Raw genomic sequence first — 25585 nt, 5'->3', positions numbered from 1 at the left:
CTGAAAGGCAGAGTGACCTGGGAGTGGGGGCAGGAGGGAAAGAGATCTTGCATCTGCTGGTTCTCTCCAGAAGGCCACAGCAGCCAGGACAGGGCCAGGCAAAAGCCTGGAGCTGCATCCGGGTCTCCCTCATGGTTGACAGAGGCTCAATACTTGGGCCGTCCTCCGCTGCTTTCCCAGGTGCATCAGCAGGGAGCCAGATCCGAACCGGAGCCGCCAGGACACAGACCAGCACTCGGACATGGGATGCCACTGTCACAGGCAGTAGCTTAGCCCACGTGCCACCACAGCCTCCAGCATCTTCCGTAACACACTTCTGAAGGCCCTGACGCAGGTTCTGTGGCTTCAGCAGTACTGAGACAAGGTCACAGGGCACTCTATGTGTTGACGACAGCATTCAACTGCCTAAGGAGGATTTGGAACATTAAAAGATTATATCTCAGCCGGTGCTGCAGCTCACTAGGCTAATCCTCCACCTGTGGCGCTGGCACACCGGGTTCTAGTCCCGGTCGGGGCGCCGGATTCTGTCCCGGTTGTTCCACTTCCAGGCCAGCTCTCTGCTGTGGCCCGGGAAGGCAGTGGAGGATGGCCCAAGTGCTTGGGCCCTGCACCCGCATGGGAGACCAGGAGAAGCGCCTGGCTCCTGCCTTCGGATCAGTGCGGTGCACCGGCCACAGCGTGCCAGCCATGGCGGCCATTGGAGGGTGAACCAACGGCAAAAAGGAAGACCTTTCTGTCTCTATCCACTCTGTCAAAAAAAAAAAAAAAAAAAAAAAAAAAAAAAAAAAAAATTATATCTCAGGGCCAGAGCCGTGGTGTAGCGGATAAAGCCACTGCCTGCAGTGCCGAGATCCCATGTGGGTGCTAGTTTGAGTCCTGGCTGCTCCACTTCTGATCCAGCTCTCTGCTGTGGCCTGGGAAAGCAGTGGAAGATGGCCCAATTACTCCGGCCCCTGCACGCACGTGGAAAGACCCGGAAGAAGCTCCTGGCTCCGGATTGGCCCAGCTCTGGCTGTTGCAGCCAACTGGAGAGTGAACCATCAGATGGAAGATTCTCTCTCTGTCTCTCCTTCTCTGTGTAACTCTTTCAAGTAAATAAATAAATCTTTAATAAAAAGATTGTATCTCAACATTACTTTGAAGTGAAAATTTAAAACATCCACGCTACAGCCAATTTCTTAGAGAGAAACCTGGCAGTGTCACCACTGATGTGTAACGTGCGCCGTCCCTGGACGCAGCAGAAACCTCCCGAGCTCACGGAGCCCGAGGGGCCTGCCCCGGCCCACGCAGCACTTCCTGCCCTTGCTTTGCCCATGCGTGCTCCGGGGTTCCGCTACAGAGGTTTCCGCGCAGGAAGAACTGCTGGAACGTTCCATCCTGTCCCCACGAGCACCACTCCCCGTGGAGGCTGTGGCGCTTCCTGAGGGGCTGGCGGGGCCGGACGTGGGCACGTGCATTCTGGGGATTTCCCACCAAGGGACTCGCACGCGGAGCGCTGACAACCTCCACGTCCACCTGCACAGCTCTGGAACCGGACACCCGGCAGCCGCTCCACAGGGAGGCCCAGACACACCGGCCCACTGCACGGAGCACGCGCTAGTCCGACAGGAGCTGCAGGACGTTCCGACACACCACCTCCACAGCACACGCAAAGCAGCTCAGGAGACGGTGTGCGCACACGCTCCTGGGTGCGAGGAGGTGCATCAGGCGTGCGAGACACGCAGAGGGACACCTGCCCAGGCAGCCGCAAGGGCAGCGCCAGCAGCGGGGAGCCGGAGCACTGCCCCGGCCGTGAGGACCAGCGTGACGAGGCTCACGAGGCTGGGGTTCCAGACAGGAAACAGACGGCGGAACCCCAGCGTGCTCAGCGACTCCAGCGCTGGAGGGACGCATGGGAACTGCCTGTGACCTTTCTGTGGGCCTGAGAGGGTTAGCAAATCAAACTTCAAAATCTGTGGGACGTGAAAAGGGAACAGCATGCTGGCTACAAAACTTGCAAAGAAAATCACAGCATCTGAATTCCCAAGTTTATCAGGTCGACCTGTCCACGGCTACTCAACCCGAACCCCACGCAGTCGCGTGCATAAACGCAGGCACTTGCCACAGCAGGACAAGTGGTCCCTCGAGCGGCAGGGCCGTGTGCAGCTGCCCATCAGCTCAGCAGCCTGGGATGGTGCGCCAGGCGCCGCCGCCCACCACAGCAGTGCCGGGAGCCAGCATCCTAACCCAGGACCACAGCCTCAGCCCAGGGAGCTGGGGAAACAGGTGCCCGTCAGGCTGCAGCAGGCAGAAGGGCAGCTAAGCAGACAGCGCCGAGCAAGGCACCGGCAGGAAGCAGGTGCTAACCCTAAGCTGGGGCTGCAAGGTTGAGCTGGGGTTTGGCGGGGCTGGAGCCGGAAGCGGGGATCCCAAGGGTTGAATGGGACCTCCGAGGTGCCTGGCTGCCCCGGGGCCCTCCTGGGGCTGAGGGATCGGGGAACGACAGGAGACTGGACAAGGCTGGGGGCAGAGCCCGTCGGCAATGCCAGGCTGAGGCTCGGTAAGAGAATGTGCAAACAGTGGGCCACTGGGACGGTGCCAGCCCCGCCCACCTGCCTCTTGGGCACCTGTCTCCGACTGCTGGGGCCTCACCAGGAAGCCAGCTGACAATGAGAAGCGGAGCCTGCGTCCTAGTGAGCAAACGGCCTCTGCACGCGCCCGCGGCACATCCGGGGACGTAATTATCCCTGGCCCCGCATCGCTGTCTCCCCACCACTGCCGTGTCCTCCAGGGGAGCCACAGGCAACATTCGCGTCTCTGATTCAGTCCTCATGCCACCCACACGTCCTACAACCTGAAGACTAAGCCGTAAAGTAACCGCCTGACCTGAGACTAAACAATGGGCCTCGCGCTCCTTCCTCCTCGCTACAGGAACGGCGCTGGCAGAAAGAGCTGGTCTGGGCTCCTGTCTTCCAGACCCCCAGCCAGCCAGGGGCCCCCACCAGGCGCCGGCAGCAGCAGAGGGTGCCTCTCCTCCACGTGCTTGGTTCTGACAGGCCGCCCAGCGCAGCGAGTGCTTTTGGTTCCCACGGTATGCCTGAGCCTCTCACTCTCCCAGTCCGACACCTATTGGATCAACTTCCTGTACCAAGTCATCACTGTTGAAGTGCCCAGTGCGGGCAATCCCTGCGAGGGAGATGCAGCCAGAATCTTGTGGGAGAGCTACCTGCACTCCCAGGCTCACCAGGATAGGAAACCACCCATGTGTCCACAGCGGATGAACGGACAAAGAAAACATGGTCTGTGTGCGGGCTGGAACGCCACTCCACCGGAACCAGGAACCAGAAAGAAACCCTGCTGTTTGTGACAACATGGATAAACCTAGAGGACGTCAGGTGTGAAACAGGCCAGACCCAACAGAGAGACACACATGGAACCCAGGCAGACCTCACAGAAACACACACTACAGGGTGACGTCAGGGGTGGGAGTGGAGGCAACGGGCAGAGCAAAGGCGCACTTGCAGACGGGAGATCAGCGAGGGGCCAGCTGCATCCTGGCTCTCTGCTGCTGATCCAACTCCCCGCTAAGAGCCTGGAACGGCAGCAGAAGACGGCCCAAGCATGGCCCCCAGCCACGCACGCGGAGACCCTGATGGAGTTCCTGGCTCTGGCCTGGCCCGACTACGGCTGTTGTGGCCATTTGAGGGGTGAACCAGCGGATGAAGGATCTCCGTCACTCTGCCTTTCAAGTAAATATGAAAAGCAAAGCCACATCTACCTCTGGGGCCTTGTGTGCGGTGACTACATTAACAGACCTGACCGCCTGGAGCTGCCCGGGAGTGGCTCTGTGCTCACACTCACAGCAGCAGCCGTGTGTGGTGGAGGCGTCCATGTGTGGTCCTAAGTGTGCCCACATCACCACATTGCACCCCTTCCACCAGCTACGCCTCACTAAAACTGGGAGAACGAGACAGCTGACGCCGTGCGGGGGAGTGACCGACTTCTCCCTCTACGCATCGGCACTGCTGGGCATTTTTACAAGAATACATTCGTGGATCAGTCACCCAAGGGAGGGTTTCCTAAAGACGCATCAGTGTGGACTGATCCAGAGAGACGTGTGACACCCGTCACCCGTCACATGACGAGAGCAAACTGCAAAAACACAACACGTAAGGTCTCGTGTGTCTTGTCTTTTTCTAAAATTTACTGGGGGGGGGGGGGGAGTAGATACTGATCTTGCATCTGCTGGTTCACTCCCCCATGCCTGCAACAGAGGCTCAACCCAGGCTGCAGCCCGAGGGCAAACTCCAGGGCCAGCACCTGCCCCAGGGCGTGTGAAAGGCACACAGGCATCCGAGGAGGACCCCAACGCCCGCTCTCACTTTATCCTGGAAAGAACGTGTACTTATGGTTGTGTGCCCACAGTGGAAGTGGGCAGAAACACTACACATCAACTCAGCGGCTTTCATTCAGTGCAGAGCAAACGAACTGGGGGAGGCATCGACTTTCCTTTTCCTCCACGCTCCTGGGACTGGGTTTTCCTCTTAAGCACAGCCACGGCACTCTGGATAAGCACGTGCACACACACGCTGTGGAGCACCCAGAAGCCTGGCAGTGCCTTAACAAGGGCGATGTCTGCCCCCTGTTGGGGGGAGGGGGGATTACGCACTGTGCAGGTCTGGTGGCCACTGCTGCGAAAGGACAAGTTGCGGGCATACACCTGAGTGAGGCCAGAATGTTAAACACCTGTGGTCCGGCCCGACCTGTCACCCACAGAGGCTCAGAAACCCTGCCCCACAGCCCGACCCCAGCGAGCACCTATGCCGTCGGGGAATACTCCACGCTGGAGGTCAGAATTAGCCACGGAGGACTTGCCCAGGAAGCTCTGCTTTTAGGCTTGGAGGACTCGCTTTTCTACACACACACACGGGAGAGAGGACATCCAAACAGTTAACACTGAGACAGGACTACTACACGCCCACAGCTCCACAAGGGCATACAATGAAAACCAAGTTTCCGTCCCACCCTGGCCCCAGCCTCAGGACACTGACACCTGTCACACACATCCCCGTGCCCTCTCCCACTTCCCTGGCCCCCAGGTGGGAGCACTCCCTGTGTACTGCTCTGTAACTGAGCTTTTCTGTACCCAAGTCTGGGCCCCTCTCCTCAACAGCTAAGGTTACATTACACAGTCTATTAAAGACACTGAAGTTACTTCTAATATTTCACTACCACTGAATAATGCTGCAGGAAGTAAATTTTTTTTTTAAAGATTCGTTTTATTTATTTGAAAGGCAGAGTTAGAAAGAGGGAAATGGAGAGAGGTGGGGGAGAAAGAGAGAGAGAGAGAGAGAGATTGATTTCCATCTGTTGGTTCACTCCCCAAATGCCTGCAATGGCCAGGGCTGGGAGAGACCCGATCACTTAGGCCCCTTCTGCTGTCTCCCCAGGCGCCTTGGCAGGGAGCTGGATTTTAAGTGGAGCAGCCCGCCGTGACCCTGTGCTCACGCGGGGCGCAGGCACCGCAGGCCGAGACAGCCTGCTGCACCACAGCACCACCCAGCCCAGGAAGGAATTCTCGCACACCGCTCTGAGCAATGCACAAGAAAAACTTTCCTAGCGGATCTGAAAGCCAGGCCCTAAAGCACTGCCTTTTACATTCTGATGAAGACTTTTTTTTTTTAGTAAAACAGTAACAAACGTACAACGGGGAGATCACTGAGTGCTCTGTTTAGATCCTTTATTCTGCTCATAGTCCAGTGCACGGCATACTTAACAGACAGAGACGGATCTTTCACCTGCTGGTTCACGCTCCAAAAGCCTGCCACAGCCAGGGCGGGCCAGGCTGATGCCAGGAGCTTGGAGCGCCATCTGGCTCTTCCCCGTGAGTGGCAGGGGCCCAGGCACTTCCGCTGCTTTCCCGGGTGTGTTAGGAATTTGGAATGGAATTGGAAGTGGAGGAGGCAGGACTTGAACTTGTACTCCGATGTCAGTCATAACCTACTGCGTCCCCACACCCACCCCACAGGTATCTTCTCTGCTACTCATGAAACAGATCGGTCACAGGAAGCTCCGGGAGCAGGTAGATGCTCCTCAACCTGCGATGGGGTTCCGTCCTGAAAAACCTGAAGAGCCGAGTGCCCCAAGCCAAAGCACGTGTCACACCCTAACCGGTGAGCATCACGGCCTAGACGTGCTCAGAACACTCACACTGCTCTACACAAAGCCTCTTTAATAGCTGAGTGTTGAGGGGCCAGCGCTGTGGCGCAGTGGGTTAACGCCCTGGCCTGAAGCGCTGGCATCCATATGGGCGCCGGTTCGAGTCCTGTCTGCTCCACTTCTGATCCAGCTCTCTGCTGTGGCCTGGGAAAGTCGTGGAAGATGGCCCATAGTCCTTGGGCCCCTGCACCCACGTGGAAGACCCAGAAGAAGCTCCTGGCTTCGGATCTGCACAGCTCCGGCCGTTGCAGCCATGTGGGGAGTGAACCAGTGGATGGAAGACCTCTCTTTCTACCTCTCTTTCAGAAAATAAATAAATAAATAAATAAAAAGCTGAGTGTTGAACGTCTTAGGTAATTTCAGTGAGTACTGTGCCGAGAGAAACAGAAGGGCTTAATGGGTTAATGGGTGTGTTTCTGCACCATCATAAAGTGAAAAGGTCGTCAAGCTGACCACTGACCATGGTCAACTCAGGACCCGACACGGCTCCCCTGCGGCTGTTCCTAACCTTGGGGAGCCAGGTACTCAGACTGGGGGTAGAGACAACAGAGGGCAGGCCGAGAGCCGCCCACGCTGCCGGCGGGGATGGAAACCTGCAGCTGCTCTGGAAACATTTGCCAGGCCCTCAACGTTCGCAGAGGGACCCTGCGGCCCCACACCTCACTCCTGGGCACGCACTGCCCAGGACAACTGCAGTGTGTGTCTACACAGAAGCCTCCAGACGGCCATCTGAGCAGTCTCTCCACGACGGCCAAAAGGCAGCACCATTCAGATGCCGCCAGCTAACGAGGGACGAAATACGGCACCGTCCACCGATGAGCACTGCGCCGTAACTCAATGACACGCTCACAGACGCTGTCAGCAGAGGTAAACCCTGGGGACCTCAGGACAAGCACAGGGACCTCGGGACGAAAGAGCAAGTACTTTAAGACTAGACACCGCACAGCCCCATCACATGCAATGTCCAGAAGCAAACTCCCTGAGCCAGGAGCTGGACTGGTGACTGACCGTCAAGGGCAGGAGGCAGAGGGTGGCCAGAGGGACGGGAGTGACCGCCGACAGGGCTGGGACTGCTTGCAGGTGATGAAAATGTTCACAACCAGTGTCTGGTGTCCAGCCTCGAACAGGGTCAAACCACGGAGCTGCACCGCTCGGGAGGACGAATTCACAGTATGCGTGACTGCAAGTCAGCACGGCTACTTACTGAAACTCAGCCCCGTCGGGAGGGAGGGAAACTGAAATCCGTGGTAACACAGGCCGCTTCGGGTGGAATCGCGCACGCCCTGCTTGCTGTTCTGTGGGGTTTTTAAGTGCACAGCACAGCGGCGTTGGCATGCTATTCACAGCGCCGTGCACCAGTTCATTCGTGAACTTGTCAGAACTCGCGGATGAACAAACCTGCCGAGTCAGGAGGAGGGGACCAGGCCCACTCTCAAGGCACCCGGCCACGCCAGCTCCCACTCCTGTGCCCGCGATGCAATGGCTGATGGCTCAAGTATCTGAGTCCCTGCCACCCACGTGGGAGACCAGGAGGGGAGTTCCTGGCCCCAGCTTCAGCCAGGCTCCTGCGGGCATTCGGGGAGTGAACAGGTGGATGAAGGGATCTCTCACGCTGCCTTTCAAGTAAGAAAGAAAGAAAGAAAGAACAAGAAACCAAAACCATTCTTGGGATGAAGCCATCAGCACAGAGCGCAGGAGACGGATCTCCAGGGGGAAACAGGACTTCCAGGCTGGCGACCCCTGCTATGTAAGACGTAGGAAATACTTCTGGGGTCACAGGAGAAGAGGATAAGGAAATGAGTAACAGTAGGCTGAACGCTTATTTTGCAACAGTCCACAGCACTCTAAGGTCCCAGAAGACTAGAGAGCAAAGGCACCTGTCTGCCCGAGTGTGGCCGGCTGGCGAGGCTGGCGCCAGAGCTCCGGCTTCCTGCTCCTCTACGGCCCCGGCGCGGGCGCAGAGCGCTGGCATCCTCTGGCACGGGCACGCCGAGACCCCCTGCTCGTGGGAAGTGGCTATCACCAGCATGGAGGTCTTCATCCGACCCCTGCACACCCGGGGAACGCCAGAGCGGCAGCAAACAGACTCCACACACGACCCAGAGGGGACGGTGGGCCTGTGGGGAAGAGGCAGGCTGGGGCCAGACAGGCTGACCCGCGGCGGCAGCCCAGTGACCGTGCAGGTGCTATCGCGCCTGAGCTGTGTCTCATCTCTAAAACAAACCCAACGCACCCCTGCTCCTGTGAGCCTACCATTTCCTGAGGGCTGACTCTGCCCTCAAAACAAGGGGGGCTGGCGTGGAGGAGAGCAGGGACTCCCAGACCCCCAGCTCTAGAAGAGGCCCCTGCCCGTCCCGCTGTGCGGCTCTTCTGTGCACGGGCGCAGCAGTGCCTGGAACAGACTGGCGCTGCACGGCCGGTGCACGGGCACACGGGGCCGAGCAGGCCTGGGAGCTGCGGGGGCTTCCTCAGCCGCGCCTGGAGGGGCTTCAGCCCGGGGACCTGACGAGCTCGGAGTGTGTTCTACACGACATCTGCACGTCCACGGCGTCCCGTCAATCCACACTGCTGAGTCTCAAACGGGTTTCTGCTTACCATTCAGAGGGATTAAACAGCACCAGAGGAGGTTCAAACACACAAACTGAAACTGGTCAGAAAAGAACAGCCACATTTCAGAAAATATACCATTGGTGAGCTCTGTCCACGAGAAAGCTAATGGTTTTACAAGGAGGCGCAGTGAATGTAAGACATTGACATTGATAGCGGCAGCTCGACGCTTACTCTTGGAGGCCCAATTATCATCCCTGTCCATCTCGTAAGCGTCATGTCTTCGTCATCTTCTAGACCCCAGCTAACTGTGCCATCTCCTACTCCCTTCTGGCCTTCTTCGAGTTCTTCCAACAGTCGGAAATTGCGAGGGACTTTTACTCCTAAAATAAATGGAAAGAAATTCAAGATACTAGCAACTGCAGGGGAGCTTGTTAAGTCTAGCGCTCGCTGCTCGTTAGCACCACCTGAGCATGCAAACCTCACTGACAGCTGAGACACCTCAAACCGCACTTGCCAGGGGCACCGACCAACACCGACGGAGGGAAGGCACCCAGCTCTGACACACCGAGTGACCGGGTTAGACAGCCAGACTCAGAACGTCACCCCCCGCCCTCCGACACCAGGTTCACAAGTCTCCACGCTGGTTAACGTGGGCCCACTGGCGTGAAAGGAGACCGCCACCACCACGCGCTCACATACATGCCTCGAGAAGAGGCTGTTTCTCCTGTTGCTACTGCACCTCTCTGGGGCTCAGGGATGCTCATGAAACAACACAAGGAGGAGGAGGCGGAGCCACCACGGGATGGCAAACAAAAACGGTGTCTGGGGCCGGCGCTGTGGCGCAGCAGGTAAAGCCGCCACCTGCAATGCCACATCCCATATGGGCAATGCTTCGAGTCCCGGCTGCTCCACTCCTGGTCCAGCTCTCTGCTGTGGCTGGGAAAGCAGTGGAAGATGGGCCATGACCTTGGGGCCCTGCACCCGCGTGGGAGACCTGGGAGAAGCTCCTGATCGGCCCAGCTCCAGCCGCTGCAGCCATTTGGTGAGTGGATCAGCAGATAGAAGCGGTCTTTCTGCCTCTCCCCCTCTTAGTGTCACTCTGCCTTTCAAATAAATAAATAAATCCTTAAAAAATGAAAACAAATCAGGCTGGAGTATCTGTTTCCAGTATGACTATACCTCTTGCGAACTTCAGCAAACAGCCCTGAGGCTGAGATGTTGAGTGTCTAATCATCTAAGAACCAGATCTAATTAGTAAATCCTAACACCTACATATCACAAGCTCACTGCAAAGTTTTAGAAAATAGAGTGGGGGCCGGTGCTGTGGCATAGCAGGTACAGCGCTGCCTGCGGTGCCAGCATCCCATGTGGGTGCTGGTTTGAGTCCCGACAGCTCCACTTCCCATCCAGCTCTCTGCTATGGCCTGGGAAAGCAGTGGAAGATGGGCCAAGTCCTTGGGCCCCTGCACCCGTGTAGGAGACCCGGAAAAAGCTCCTGGCTTCAGATCAGCGAAGCTCTGGCCACTGAGGCCATTTGGGGAGTGAACCACCGGATAGAAGACTTCTCTCTCTGGCTCTACCTCTCTTTGTAACTCTTTCAAATAAATAAATATATATATATATTTTTTTTTTTTGACAGGCAGAGTGAATAGTGAGAGAGAGAGACAGAGAGAAAGGTCTTCCTTTTTCCATTATGGCCGCTGCTTCTGGTGTGCTGCGGCCGGCGCACCGCGCCGATCTGAAGCCAGGAGCCAGGTGCTTCTCCTGGTCTCCCATATGGGTGCAGGGCCCAAGCACTTGGGCCATCCTCCACTGCCTTCCTGGGCCACAGCAGAGAGCTGGACTGGAAGAGGAGCAACCGGAACAGAACAGGCGCCCCGACCGGGACTAGAACCTGGGGTGCCAGCGCCGCAAGGCGGAGGATTAGCCTATTGAGCCGCGGCGCCGGCTGATAAATATCTTATGAAACCAACTTTATTTTCTGAAAAGTGATGAGAAAGAAGAGTGACATGGCTTTGCAAATTGAATGTCTAACTTAAAACAACAGGGAGGAGAAAGAACTCGGTGAGTAGGAGACCAGGTGTCCAGTGGCTCCTCTGCTCAGACAGATAAATCCCTCCAACCCCTGATATCCTGGAGGTTTGGCTCGGAGAGTGAAGCCCTTTCTTAGCTCAGAAGGTTGAGTAACAATAGCAAATGTTGGGGCCAATGCTTGTTTTTTTTTTTTTTTTTTTTTTTTAATTAATTAATTTATTTGAAAGTCAGAGTTACACACAGAGAGAAGAAGAGGTGGGGGGGGGGGCTTCCATCTACTGGTTCACTCTCCAATTGGCCACAATGGCCCAAGCTGCACCAATCTGAAGCCAGGAGCTTCCTCTGGGTCTCCCACGTGAGTGCAGGGGCCCAAGCACTTGGGCCATCTTCTACTGCTTTCCCAGGCCACAGCAGAGAGCTGGATTGGAAGTGGAGCAGCTGGGACTCGAACCAGTGCCCATATGGGATGCCGGCACTGCAAGCGGTGGCTCTACCTGCTACGCCACAGCGCTAGCCCCGGCCCTGGGGCCAATGTTGTGGCACAACAGGTTAAGCCACTCCCTGCAATGCAGGCATCCCATATGGGCACTGGTATAAGTCCCTGCTAATGCACCTGAGAAAGTAACAGAAGATGGCCCAAGTTCACGGGCCCCTGCACCCACATGGGAGACATGGACGAAGCCCCTGACTCCTGGCTCTTGCCTCCAGCCTGGCCCAGCCACAGTGGATGTGGCCATTTTGGGAGTGAATTAGCAGATGGAATCGCTCTCTCTCTCTAACTCTGATTTTCAAATAAAAATGAATCTTAAAGGGTGGGGGGCATGCTGTGGCATAGTGAGTTAAAGCCATGGCCTGCAGGGCCAGCATCCTATATTGGCACAGTTCAAGACCCGGCTGTTCCACTTCCGACCCAGCTCCCTGCTTATGCACCCGAACGAGCAGCAGAGGATGCCCCAACCTGCACTCATATGGGAGACCCGGAAAAGCTCCTGTTCCGAGCTTCAGCCTGGCCCAGTCCTGCCTGTCACAGCCATTCGGGGAGTGAACCAGCAGATGGAAGATCTCTAACTCTGCCTTTCAAATAAATAAAACACATCTTAAGAAAAAAAAGAAACGTCCTTGATTTACAAGATGATAGCAAGTGGTGCACTAAGCCAGCACAGGGCAGTCTGTTAGCCTTGATTTGGCTTCGTCGTCAGGAGTTCAAGTCCACGCGCTGGATAAGCCAGCACAGGGCAGTCTGTTGGCCTCGATTTGGCTTCGTCGTCAGGAGTTCAAGTCCACGCGCTGGAAACTCCTCAGCAGCACGCAGGCTGGTACTCGGAAGCGGCTAATGGCCCGCGGCCACAGCAGACTGAGCTCCGCTGGGCGGGCAACACAGAGCTCTTTTTTTTTTTTTTTTTTTTTGACAGGCAGAGTGGACAGTGAGAGAGAGAGACAGAGAGAAAGGTCTTCCTTTGCCGTTGGTTCACCCTCCAATGGCCGCCGCGCTGCGGCTGGCACACCGCGCTGATCCGATGGCAGGAGCCAGGAGCCAGGTGCTTTTCCTGGTCTCCCATGGGGTGCAGGGCCCAAGCACCTGGGCCATCCTCCACTGTACTCCCTGGCCACAGCAGAGAGCTGGCCTGGAAGAGGGGCAACCGGGACAGAATCCGGCGCCCCAACCGGGTCTAGAACCCAGTGTGCCGGCGCCGCTAGGCGGAGGATTAGCCTAGTGAGCCGCGGCGCCGGCCCAACACAGAGCTCTTGGCAGCGGCCCACTGCGGGTCGTCACGCTGTGTGCACACATTCCAGCCTTTCTCCCTGGCACCCACAGACTGTGAACACTGGAAGATTTAATTACTTATTTGAAAGATGGAGTTACAGGGACGGGGAGGAGAGAGAGAGAGAGGTCTCCCATCCACTGGTTCACTCCTCAAATGGCCTCAATGGCTGAGACTGAACCACGCCAAAGCCAGGAGCTGGGAACTCCATCCAGGTTTCCCAAGTGAGTGCAGGGATCCAAGCACTCGGACCATCTTCCACCACTTTCCCAGGTGCATTAGCAGAGAGCTGGATCAGAAGTGGAGAAGCTGGGACTTGACCATGCACCCATATGGGATGCCGGCATTACGGGCTGTGGCTTAACTCACTGTGCCACAGTGCTGCCCCAATACATAGATTATCAGAAATACATAAGCACGCACGCACACCTTTTTACAGTGTGATAATTATCCAGTACTTATCCAGCATTTTCCAGAAAGTATAGGCACTGTGAAAGAAAGACAGGGCTTCCCCACCAGGAGTGTAAAGTCTCAGTGTGGAAACAAGAGAGTTCAACGAACCAAGACATGATGAAGGCATGAGAGAGACTCTACCACGGGACAGGGTTTGCACTTGGAAGCACCGTGATGATGGGAACCAACGCGAGGGGGCTGTCACGGAGACCCCTGGACTCGACCTTGCGGGCCAGCCTGCGGAGCTGCAAACTGCTGTGGGCAGGACGGGCCGAAAGGAAGAGATGAACGTGCGGCTGTGCTGCTGCTGCTGTCTCAGGATACAAAGCCAGGGCATCGCTAAGGGCAAGCGCTGTGACGCGACATCTCTCAGCAAACTTCGCAGCAGCACGGCCGGTCAGACCCACGGGAGCGCCTCTGCGCCGCCGTGGCGATGGCGCAGGTCCTAGTTTCCACAATGACACACAAAAACTACTGACCACACACAGCAAGTGCCAGAAGCGTTTTCTGTTGGGGGCGGGAAGCTGAGCTAAAAGATAAGATGGTCTGACAACTCCATCCCATAAAAAGAATGACACAAGGCAACGCGCGCTCCCTCGGCGGGGTGCCCTCGCAGCAAGGTCTGTGTGCCGCAGATGCAAGTCACGACCGCTAGGGACCTGCGTCCTAAACAGGCCGTCTGAGTGCCTCCCACAAATAAGGAGCGGAACACACTTCAGCAATACGCATCGGCGTCCAGCAGGATGGGCAGCAAAGACCGAGGCTCCAGCTCCGGCGCCACGACTTTCTAGAGCCCAGCTGAGGCTGAGCACGTCCGCTAATGCCCCAGCAGAGCAGGCTCCCAATACTCCCACCTCCACAGACAAGGAACAGCAACTGGGGTAAGACCAGAGCGCGTGCTGGAGACTACCTGCCCTCGTGAGCTTACTACATCCTACCCACCATGAAATAAAACTCCCCCCTTGACCCATATCCCCTGCCAGCTATCATCTTTTTTTTTTTTTTTTTAAACTTATTTATTGTTATTTCAAAGGCAGAGAAAGAGGTCTTCCATCCACTGGTTCACTCCACAAATGGCAGCAATGGCCGGAGCTGGGCCGATCTGAAGCCAGGAGCTTCCCCAGGGTCTCCCATGCAGGTGCAAGGACCCAAGCACTTGGGCCATCTTCTGCTGCTTTCCCAGGCCATAGCAGAGAGCTGGATCATAAGTGGAGAATCTGGGATTCAAAGAGGCGCCCATATGGGATGCCGGCACTACAGGTGGCAGCTTTACCTGCTGTGTCACAGCACCGGCCCCTTCTTTGTTTTTTATTAGCACACACACACACAATCAAACCTCGGGGCCAGTGTTGTGGTACAGCAGGTTAAGCTGCCGCCTGTAACATCAGCACAGCATTTCAGCACAGGTTCCCAGTCCCGGCTGCTCCACTTCCAATCCAGCTCCCTGCTAATGCACCTGGGAAAGCGGCGGAGGACGGCCCAAGTGCTTGGGCCCTGCACCCGCATGGGAGACCAGGAGGAAGCACCTGGCTCCTGGCTTCGGATCGGTGTAGCTCCAGCCGTAGTAGCCATTTGGGGGGTGAACCAACGCAAGGAAGACCTGTCTCTCTGTCTCTCTCTCACTGTCTAACTCTGTCAAAAAAAATTTAAAATAAAAGAGAGAGAGAGAGAGAGAGAGAGAGAGAAAGAAACACAGAAAGTAAGATCTTCCATGCACTGGTTCACTCCCCACCCAAATGCCCAGGCTGGACCAAGCTGAGCCAGGAACTGGGCACTCAAGGTTGATCTTCCACACTCCTGGCAGGGACTCAAGTGTGCATTCGCAGGAAGCTGGATGGAAGTGGAGTAGTCGGCACTCAGCCAGACACTCCAACAGGGGACACGGTAACCCAAGCAGCCATTTAACTGCTGTGCCAAGGCACTGCTCTGCCAGTTGACATTTTAAATACATTCACCGCCATTTAAATATACGCTGCATCAGTCTTGTTTGCTCACTGGTGAGTCTGCAGTGCAGCCAGGTACTGGGCCTCTCAGCTGCTTGTGGAATGAATGAATGAATGAATGGGTGGATGGGTGGGTAAATGGGTTGGTGGGTCGATGGAGGAATGGATGGATGGGTAGATGGATGGGTGGATAGGTGTGTGGATAAATGGGTGAGTGGGTGGGTGGGTGGGAGGATGGGTGGGTGGATAAATGGGTGGATGGATGGGTGAGTGGGTGGGTGGATGGATGGGTGGGTAGGTAGGTGGATGGGTGGGTGGATGGATGAATGGGTGGGTAGGTAGGTGGATGGGTGGGTGGATGGATGGATGGGTGGGTGGGTGGGTGGATGGATGGGTGAGTGGGTGGATGAGTGGATGGATGGGTGGGTGGGTGGGTGGGTGGATGGGTGAGTGGGTGGATGAGTGGATGGATGGGTGGGTGGGTGGGTGGATGGATGGGTGAGTGGGTGGATGAGTGGATGGATGGGTGGGTGGGTGGGTGGATGGATGGGTGAGTGGGTGGATGAGTGGATGGATGGGTGGGTGGGTGGGTGGATGGATGGGTGAGTGGGTGGATGGACGGGTGGATGGATGGGTGGGTGGGTGGATGGACGGGTGGATGGATGGATGGGTGAGTGGGTAGGTGGATGGATGGGTGGATGGATGGGTGGGTGAGTGGGTGGATGGATGGGTGGGTGGGTAGATGGATGGGTGAGTGGGTAGGTGGATGGATGGGTGGATGGATGGGTGGGTGAGTGGGTGGATGGATGGGTGGGTGGGTGGATGGATGGGTGAGTGGGTAGGTGGATGGATGGGGGGGTGGATGGGTGGCCTGCATGAGTTAGGGATATCATTCTAGGATGAGCACCCTTCAGTGTCACAAAACTCCAACTCTGGCTTATTTCTGAAAATATAACAGGAAAACATTCGCAGCACCATCAAAAGGGAACCTAATTTAATCAACATTATAAAAGGGGCTTAGTACAGAATTTAAAGCCCAAGGAAATTATATGTGGAATTTTGATATAATCACCTTAAAAACTCTAAAGCTCAGCTAAGAGCCAGCAGGCATCGACAGCGCTCCCGGAGCCCCCGCTCCTCTGCGCCACCCCTTTCCTCTCCACTTCCTTTCCTCTCTTTAACCGTCTGACTCACGCCCTGCGCTGCTGGGCAGAGCTGTGACTCACTGAATCGTGGCTCCCCGGAACGGAAAAGCCCCCGGCACACAATGGCACTCAGTAGATGTTTCCTGGTTGAAGAAACCACAGCATCTCTTCCCTTCCTGTGCAAACTCCACTATGACCCAAAAACTGGACACTGACTGCTAACCTCAGACACCCAAGGCTTCTTATTTTGAGACAAGTAAAGCTCGACAACTAGTTTTATTTTGTTAATGATTTGAGAATTTTAGGGAAACACCCTTTTTTTTAAACAAGAGGAAACTGACTTCTCACCTAACTCGCACAAGCAAAAGGATTCACCAGTATAAAATAGATAAGAACTCCAGGGGCCACGGCAGGGACTCAAACCCAGGCTGTCGTGGAGCTCCGACTCTCCTGACTCAGGGGTCAGCTGCCAGTGAGGACGGCAGCCTGCCCTGAGCAGAGCGTGTAGGTTCAGTCACCCTGCACCCATGTCAACACGTCTCAGTGAGTATACTAGAAAATCAAATCTAGAAACATCCAACAGTCGTAACTGACCACAAAGCTCCAGAACTAACCCACGTCCAGCTGAATCAACCTAATCTTGAGGATCCCAATATTTCCTTGTGAATCTGACAGCCAAATGCTCCCAGGGACGTTACGGGGGACATAAAAACATTCTTGTTAATCCCCCAACCAAGGAAACTGCAGGCTCTACGGTAACCAGCTGCCTCCCAGGACCGTCTACAGCAAACGCTAAGTATAACTCAACAGGCTGTTAATCTTAAAAAGCTAACAATGAAAATACGACAGTAACCGGCAAGGTGCTAAAACAGTAATCCCAGACTGTCTAGAAGAACATGTTTGGTTCACTGCTTCAGAACTCGTTCCAGAAGGCCTCTTCCTGGATCTGTGGTCAGTACAGAATTCAGCTGGTTACTCTCCTGGCTAAATATAAACTCACAAGTCAGCAGCTGCAGGATGCTACAAAGAAAGGACGAAGCCAAGCTGAACACGCGTGCCTACTCGGTATGTCTAACACCACAGTAAAACACCTATGTGGTGACTTGAAAACCCACAACGTAGGAAAGTGTGTGTGATGCAAACAGGATTTTCAAATCCTTTAAACATCACCTGGGGGAAAAACCTGGCCACCAAGCAGCGGCGACCACAGCACATCAGTCTGGGAAAACCTTGCCCTGGCCAAGGTCTTGACTTAAAGTGACAGAGCCTCACAGGTCCAGTTACAGCTGGCTCGGGTGCCCATCCAGAGAAGACTAGAACGGAGCTAAGAATCGGGTGCTGCCTGGAAGGGATGATGGGAGTCAAGTCCCTGAAAGCTGGACCCAAAGTCACGTGTCAGGACGGAGTCGGGCACCCAGCTCCTCGGGCTACCCTGCTGGTCCCTGCCAGTGGTGGTGCCAGGCCCTGGCAACCTGCTGAAACGGCCCCGACCCTGGGAATCCTGAATGTGGGCCTGTGAGGGTGGGCCCTCGGCCTGGCATGCCCCCCTGATGCCTGGTGGCACCGTGTGGGCCTCACTCTCCGGGACAGACACAGTGGCAACCCACCACACTTCAGACAGACAACGTGACCACCATCGGCCGGGACTGCCAGGAGTGGAGACAAGGGATAAGCTGGGGAGCGGCGGGCCCAGCAATGCCACGAGGATGCGCCTCTACCAGGACCTCACGGGACAAGAGCTCGCCCCTGAGACACCACACAGCCACTGCGCCTCCAGCACTGCTCCTCTGCCTGCGACGGATCTCACAGTGGGGCTCTGGATTAACTCCCTGCAAGACTGAGCACCACCCAGCAAGCACCCACCAGTACTTCAGGAATCGTGCTGGGTGCTAGACACTGGCCCAGAAGCTAGTGAAAAGGCACAGAAACCCACGAGAGGCAAACATACCAGGAAAACAACGCTAGAGAGAACAAAACGAGCTGTGACAGTCGCTAAGACGACCACACTGACGGCGTGGTCCTGCCTGGCCTTTCTGGGAACTGTGACAGAGCTAGGCACACACACACCCGGAGACAGGCTCCCAGGGCAGAAGAGCGAGCATGAGACCAGGGAAAGAAGCTGACCTTTTTTTTTTTTTTAAGATTTATCTGGGCCGGTGCTGCACCTCACTAGGCTAATCCTCCACCTGCGGCGCCGGCACACTGGGTTCTAGTCCTGGTCGGGGTGTCAGATTCTGTCCTGGTTGCCTCTCTTCCAGGCCAGCTCTCTGCTGAGGCCAGGGAGTGCAGTAGAGGATGGCCCAAGTGCTTGGGCCCTGCACCCCATGGGAGACCAGGAGAAGTACCTGGCTCCTGCCATCGGATCAGCGCGGTGCGGCGGCCGCAGTGCGGCGGCCATTGGAGGGTGAACCAACGGCAAAGGAAGACCTTTCTCTCTGACTCTCTCTCACTGTCCACTCTACCTGTCAAAAAAAAAAAAAAAAAAAAAAAGATTTATCTGAAAGGCATAGTGACAGAGGAGAGAGAGAGCGAGAGAGCCTCCTGCAGCAGGGCTGGGCCAGGCTGAAGCCGGTTCCAGAAACTCCAGCCAGGTCTCCCCGACGGGTGGCAGGAAGCCAAGTCCTCAGGCCGTTATCTCCGCGGCCTCCCAGGAGCATCGGCAGGAAGCTGGACTGGAAGCGGAGCAGCCCATGAACTTGGGATGCCAGCGTCCCAAGCAGCAGTTGACTCGCAGCACCACCACACCCACCCAAGACACTGGTCTTAGCCCAAGCACAGAGGGAGGGGCTCTCTGCAGGGGAGGGGCAGTTCCCATTTTGTGTCTGGAAATGATCTCTGCCTCCTGCGTACAGGAGGGCTGGGAAGGGGCAAAGCTGGAAGCAGGAGGTCGTCTGGGCCAGAGGAGACGGCAGGGCAGCCGGAGGAGGGTTTGGCCAGTATTCCAGTTACACCTATGGCCCAAGACCGGAGGGGCAGCCCCACCTCCCGGGAATGAACTCTGGACAAGGCAGAGCTCAGCAGACGCGCCGATGGGGGGAAGAGCTGGAGGTGCCCAGAGGGGAACCAGCAACGGGGCTGAAGAACGCGTCTGTCCTGCCTCCGTGAAGCCGGGCCAGCCTGTTCCTCTGCCTTCACGGCAGACACGTCCCTCGAAGGCTTGTGTGGGAAGTGCGATAATGACCTTAACAGAACGTCAGCACACAGCAAGCCCAGGAAGCCCTAGTGGGGGCGGGCATGGCGGTGCAGGCAATCAGACCTCTGCCTGTGACTGCGACGCCGGCACCCCAGAGCGGCAGCTCTCCTGACCCAGCTCCCTAACGTGCCTGGCGAACAGCAGCAGACGGCCCGAGTAACTGGGCCCCTGCACCCACGCGGGAGACCGGATGCAGATCCTGGCCCAGCCTCCGCCACTGCAGCTATTTGGGGAGTGAACCAGTAGACGGAAAAACTTTCCATCACTCTGGCTTTTAAAAAAAAAAAAAAAAAAAGGCTAAGGGCCTGCATATAAATGAAGACTCATATCCAATAGGAGAGGCCCCAAGGCCAACAGTGTGAGTCAGTGTGAGGCAGACAGAGCTGCGTGTGTGTGTGTGTGGGGGGGGGTATGTGCACGTCCATCCTGACCAGGGAGCCTGCACACAGAGCTGTGTGTGTGTGTGTGGGGGGGTACTTGCAGGTCTGTCCTGCACCGGGGTGCCTGCACAGAGCTGTGTGTGTGTGTGTGTGGGGGTACTTGCACATCCATCCTGCACCGGGGTGCCTGGGCCCCAGTTCTACCCCAGCTTCCTGCTCATGCACACACTGGGAGGCAGCAGCAGTGGCCCAAGTACCTGAGTCCCTGCACCCACGAGGGAGACCCCATGGAGCTCCAGGCCCCTGGCTTCCACCGGGGCCCCCAGCTGTCGCCAGCAACTGGGGGTGAACCAGTGGAGGGAAGATCTGTGCAGTGAAGTGCAGATACATAAAAACTCCCTCTCGTCAGCCCGCGCAAGTGCAGACCCTTCTCTCCGAGACCAAACACGCAGCCCCAGGAAGAACACAAGCCCACCCACGCCTTTTGCATTTCTGTGCTGGGGAGGGCAGGAGGCCGTGTCTGGCACCACCTCCCCTCCTCGGGCGGCTTGGGCTCCTGCCTCACGCACCAGCACCCCTGGAGCGCTGCTCCTCGTGGGAACGTGACCGCCGTGAGAGTCACGTCACCAGCGGGCCGCTCTGAGCGTCACCGCGGCCACCAAACACAACTCACGTTCTGCATTCCTCATCAAACCACCGTAGGGGGCAATTCAGCCGGACGTGTGTGTGTGCGACAGACGGTGTGAGGACGTGGGGAGGGCGGCAGGGGGCTTTATGGTTACTGTGAAGGGACCATGGAGGAAGGTCACACTGGCAGAGCCTTCAAGAATGAGCTGCTACCAGCCCCTGGCCGACACAGAATGCGGCGTTCGGATCGCAGGGCCCAGGTCCTGCAGCGGGCACTGAACCACGGGGGGGGGGGGGGGACAGGCGGGAAGTGAGGCCAGCTACGCTAGGGCACGCGGGTCCCCACCCCCCACCTCTCCGGGAGGAGGAGGACTCAGCCTCCACAGCCGCGCATGAGGCCTCCCCGACGACCGCACATGTAGACCCAGTCCTGTGGCCCTCGGGTTCCGGTCAAGCACCAGGAACTGGAGCGTGGAAGGGCCAGGCAGCCAAGGCCGCTGCTGCAGGGACGCGGCAGGCCTCCCACAGTCCCACGCTAAGACCCACACAGACTCTCACAGGCAGAACCGTGGAAGCGGGAGGTCACGGCCCAGTGGTGAAAGCAGTGACCACAAAACACCAGGTTCAGCCTATACCGGAACAGGAAGGCTTCACGGTTGTCCCGGGCAACCAAGGCACAGCGGACTCCACAGGCTGCTCTAAACCCACTAAAAAGGCCCCAGGGCCCTGACCACACCTGGAGACTTCTGGTTGGAAAGCAGGGCCCTGGACATCTACTTTCACGTAGCCCAGTTAAGTCCCCTTAGCATTCTTCGGGCTCTCGCTGCGCCCAGGGCACAGGTCAGATCTGGCCACTCCCTGTCCACCTCGGCACTCAACCAACATGGCTACCGAACGCCTGCTCCAAGCGATGCCGGTTCCCGGCTTCACGTCACACCTGCTGCACTGCGAAGCCACTTCCCCACCTCAGCCACCCAAGGGGCCCGCCGGTGCACCGAGGCCGAACCCTCGCGCAGGCTCGCCTCGCCCCATCGCTGTCTGGGGCCAATGCGCCTCGCCTGGCCACTCCCCAGACGCCCCCTCCGCGGCACTTCCGGCGACCTGAAATCGCCCAAGTTATTTACCCCTGATCCGCCTTCTCCCCGGCTGGAAAGGAGGCTCCCCAGGGCAGGCGCTGCGTCCGCCTCGCGTGCCGCTCACAAGGGGCCCCCAACGAACATCGCTGGACAGAGTCTCGGGGGCCCGGCCCAGCGCCCCGCACAGCCTGCTGCGCTATCGGAGCGCCGAGTGCCCGGTGCTGCTGTCTTATCTGAGCCGCGGCAGCCAGGGCGCACCCCTCAACCCGCAGGGCCTCCGCAGCTGGGATTAGGAGCTGTAGGGAGCCAATCCCCCCGCTGAGCTGTGACAGCACCGGCAGGGGTGTGATTCCGCTGAGAAGTCCCCCAGCAGTCCCGGCTGACTCAGCCTCTCTCCTGGGAGTGCCCAGCAGTGCCCCGCGGGGGGGGGGGGGGCCCTGCAGGAGACCCCAGGGCTCTCAGTGGGAGGCAGAGCCTGGGGGGGCACTTCCCCTGCAGCCAAGTCCTCGGATTCCCACCCCGCCAACGGGGCTCTTTGGGACACCCTGGAAAGAGGGCCCCCATCCCGTCCCAACAGCCCGAGGCGTCCAGAGACCCGGCTGCTGTCTCTGCAGGCCCGAACGGGGACACTGTGGCCCTGCCTGCTCCCTCCACACAGCCACCCTCACCTCTCTGACACAGCCTCCCTGGTCCAACTCCACTGCCAGGCACTTCATCCGAAGGGGTCACCCACTCCCCCAAGCCCCCCGGGGACCTCTGGCCGCGAGCGCCCACTGCAGAACGTTAAACAGGAGACAGACCCTGCAGCGGCCTGGGAGTGTGGCCGGGGATCCAGACTCAAGGCCTCTTCCCCCCACTCCCGCCCAGTGGGGGGCTTCCGAGCTGAACCCACAAACCTGGCCCTTTTGAGCACAGGGAACCTGCAGATGAGACTTCCCTCACTCGGTGCAGAAAGACCTCCCCAAAGGAAACGCCTCTGGACCCCGACCCCTCTGGGCTCCCACGCCCACGCCCACCCCCCGCGGACCCTCCAGGGCTCCCACCTCACCCAGGCCCAGCGCCTCTTCCAGCGGCCCCACGGGGCGCCTCCCTCCAGAAGCCTAACTTAGGCCTGACAATGCCAGGGTCTTTTCGCCATCGGTCGCCCCACTCAGACCCCTCTGGTACCTACGCCCTCCGACTCGTCTAGCGAAGAGCCCATAGTCCCCCCACAAGCCGCCACCCCTTTTTAATCGACAAGGATTTCTCCAGCTCACCCAGGTCCCAAACTAACACTGGAACCGTCCCCTTACACCACGGGGGCCCCATTTCCTCCTCCCCCCCCCCAGGGGACTCCCGAGCGTCCCGTCCACACAGCCGGCCCAGAGCTCCCCTCTCACACCCGGACCCCCAGCACCCACAAGGGTTCCGTCCGCCTCGGGGCGCCCCCTCGATCCCCCCGAAGAGCAGCCAGCCTCGCTCTTCTCCGCAGCGCCCGGGACTCGCCCACCCAGGACCCCAGCAGCGCCTCGGGGCCGGGCCCTCACGCAGCCGGTGCAGCCTCTGGGCCCCGCCGCGCCGCCCACAGGCCCCTCCGGCCCCCACCCGTGCTTCCGGCCACCGCCTGCTCCTCCTCCCCCGTCAGGCCGCGCCAGTCGCCGCAGCGGGGCCCACCGGCCAGAGGCGACTCGGGGATTCTGGCCTCGCTGCAAGGGCCTTTGCGGGCTCCCGCCCCCCAGCCCAAGCCCGCACTCCCCGGCCGGCCCGGCCCGGCACCCCCGCTCACCCGAGCCCGTGGTGGCTGCCATCTTGCGTCGCTGGAGCTCGAAGGCCGGCCCCTTCTTCACCCCCCGCCCGTCCCGGGCCCTTCTGCGCAGGCGCGCGCGCAGGCGCAGACGCCGGCGCTGACGCTCGCTCCGCCCACAGGCGCGACCCGCGCCCGGCGAGGTTTTTTTCCCTTCCTTTTTAGAACAGGAAATCTGGGCCTGCGCTAGGGCCCAGCAACCCGCGAGCCTCCCCCGGCTCAGGTGCCCGGGAGGCTTTGGGGTGCTCTGTGAGGAGGTGGGCGGATTCGTGCGAGGGCGCGGTCGCGGAAGGCGGAGGAGAAGGGAACGCCGCGGGGCCGAAGGCGCCGGCTCCCTGGGGCGTTCCCCGGCCGGTGGGCGCCTCGTCCACTCCCGCCCTGGTCAGCGGGAATGTGGAGAGGAAGCGGAGCGGCCCGGCGGCTGCAAGTGGCCGGGTCGGCCGTGGTCCCGCCGCCCCCTGGCCGTGGGCGTCCTGGGGCAGGGGAGGCATTCACCCCCACCCTCCCCGTGTCTCCCCCCCACCCCCTCCCCGTGTCTCCCCCACCTCACCCCTCCCCTCCCCGTGTCCCCCCCGCTCCACCCCACCCCTCCCCGTGTCTCCCCACCCCATCCCCTCTCCTCCCCATGTCTCCCCCACATCACCCCCTCCCTCACCCCACCGCACCCCTGCCCTTCACCTGCCTCATCAGTGCCCTCCCTCACCCCACCGCACCCCTGCCCTTCACCTGCCTCATCAGTGCCCTCGTTCACCCCCAGGTGGGTTGATGAGGCACCGCCATGTCGCACCCCTGGCCGAGGTGCGGGGTGAGCAGCAGGTCCCTGCCCTCGGGCAGAAGAGATCCGGCAGACACCCAGGAACCCGCTGAGGGGTTATGAATAGGAAACGGTCACTGACACCAAACCGGGAAGGGGGTCGTGTTCCCGGCAGCCCCGGGACAGCAGGTGCAGGGACCTGGCACGTCTTTGCGGATGAACGCCAATGAGCCCGGCCTGCAGCGCCTCCTGTATCCCGCGTGCGGGTGTGGAAATGCAGGCGGTGAGAGGCAGGAAGCCGGCTGCAGGCCAGGGCCCGGCGCTCGGCCGAGCAGCAAGGAGGCGGGATGCCCTCGCCAGCACGCCCAGCTCGCCCTTTCCCGGCCCAGGGCCCACTGTGCGTCTCCCCACCCCATCTGCCTCCGCTTGCCCGTGGTCCTGCTCAGAACGGTCCTGCTCAGAACCCTCCAGCTAACGCCTTCGCCGGCTGCCCACTCCGCCTGGGTGAAATACAGACTCCGCTCCAAGCCGAGCAGTCGGGGGCTTAAAGGGGATCTGCTAGGGGCAGCTCCTGGGGGCGAGGACTCCCCAGGGCCACGCAGCGGGGATGCTGCCCTACCCACAAGGCCTGGCCCCCAGGGCTGGGAGGGAGACGGGGCCTGGAGGCTTCTGCGCTGCCAATCCTGCCAGCCAGGTCCCCATCAGCCCTGCACGCTGGATGCCCCCTGCCCCAGCCGCTGCTCTGCCAGCACCTGTGAGCACACCGGCTCCTCCCTTCCTCCCATGTTTCACACCTGGGAGCCACACCAGCCCTTCCCTTCCTCCCATGTTTCACACCTGGGAGCCACACCAGCCCTTCCCTTCCTCCCATGTTTCACACCTGTGAGCCACACAGCCCTTCCCTCCCTCCCATGTTTCACACCTGTGAGCACACCGGCTCCTCCCTCCCTCGTCTCCTGGTTGAATGCTGCCAGCTGCCGGGGCTGAGCCAGGCTGAAGCCAGAAGCCTGGAACAACATCTGGGCGTGCCACGCGGCTGGCCAGGGCCCAGGCACCTGCGCTGTCCCCTGTGTCGTCTCCCCGGATACACCTTATCTGTAAGCTGGAGCGGAGCCAGCTGAGCCCAGGCTCTGCAGAGTGGCACGTGGGCATCCCAGGCGACATCTCAACCTCCGCACCCCGGGCCGGCGGCAGCACTGGCTCTGGGGTCCCCATGCCATCCCTGTCTCAGCAGCCAGAGCAGTCAGCCATCACTGGCTCTCCTCGTGCCCGGCCTGCCTCCTCTCCCGCACCGGCCACGGGCACGGTCGTGGGGAGCACGGACAATGGCCACCGTGGGCTCGGGGGCGCTGGGAGGCGTCAGTAGAGCAGCCGTCTGGGGCTCACTTCCGGAATGGACTTCTCCGGGCTCGAGTGCCCCTGGCTCCCTCCCTCTGCCGCGTGACCTCGAGGACCCTGGCGGGAGAGGCCTCCTGGGGTGGCCGTGCAGAGGAGAGGCGCGCGGGGCACGCAGGGGGAAGCCAGCGCGTACCCAACACCGCATCCAGCTTTTCAATGCAGCGGCTCCCACTTTAGGAAAAACAAGTGAGGCTTAAATGTTTACTCGCACAGATTCCTCGGGAACTTCCTGCAAGCGAAACCCACAATGCCCATTCCTTTGCGGGGCGAGTCCCAGGTGGAGCGGCC

The 25585-nt window shown here is 58.9% G+C and overlaps 1 protein-coding gene across 9 annotated transcripts in view; it reads right to left on the bottom strand.

The window, feature by feature from the left end:
* Window positions 1–25579, bottom strand: part of UBE2V1 (ubiquitin conjugating enzyme E2 V1) — a 30509-nt gene extending 4930 nt beyond the window's left edge. Inside the window, exons 1-3 of one of the 9 annotated variants that reach the window (XM_089307041.1) lie at window positions 23128–23174; window positions 13107–13253; window positions 8980–9128 (exon numbers count right to left, since the gene is read on the bottom strand). In XM_089307041.1, the coding sequence (XP_089163167.1) occupies window positions 8980–9128; window positions 13107–13253; window positions 23128–23149 (318 nt within the window). In that variant the 5' untranslated portion in view covers window positions 23150–23174. Of the gene's footprint in view, window positions 1–8793; window positions 9129–9451; window positions 9610–13106; window positions 13254–23127; window positions 23175–23875; window positions 24153–25430 lie in introns of those variants that run through there. The other 8 variants (XM_089307042.1, XM_089307048.1, XM_089307044.1 and 5 more) reach the window with 8 other exon arrangements.
* Window positions 25580–25585: the final 6 nt, after the last annotated feature.

This window comes from Oryctolagus cuniculus, chromosome 11, assembly GCF_051225735.1.
Source record: "Oryctolagus cuniculus isolate XC-2025 breed Fujian yellow rabbit chromosome 11, ASM5122573v1, whole genome shotgun sequence".
NCBI lineage: Eukaryota > Metazoa > Chordata > Mammalia > Lagomorpha > Leporidae > Oryctolagus > Oryctolagus cuniculus.
Note: the sequence above shows the minus strand (reverse complement) of the source record. Positions and strands in the feature narration are given on the sequence as shown.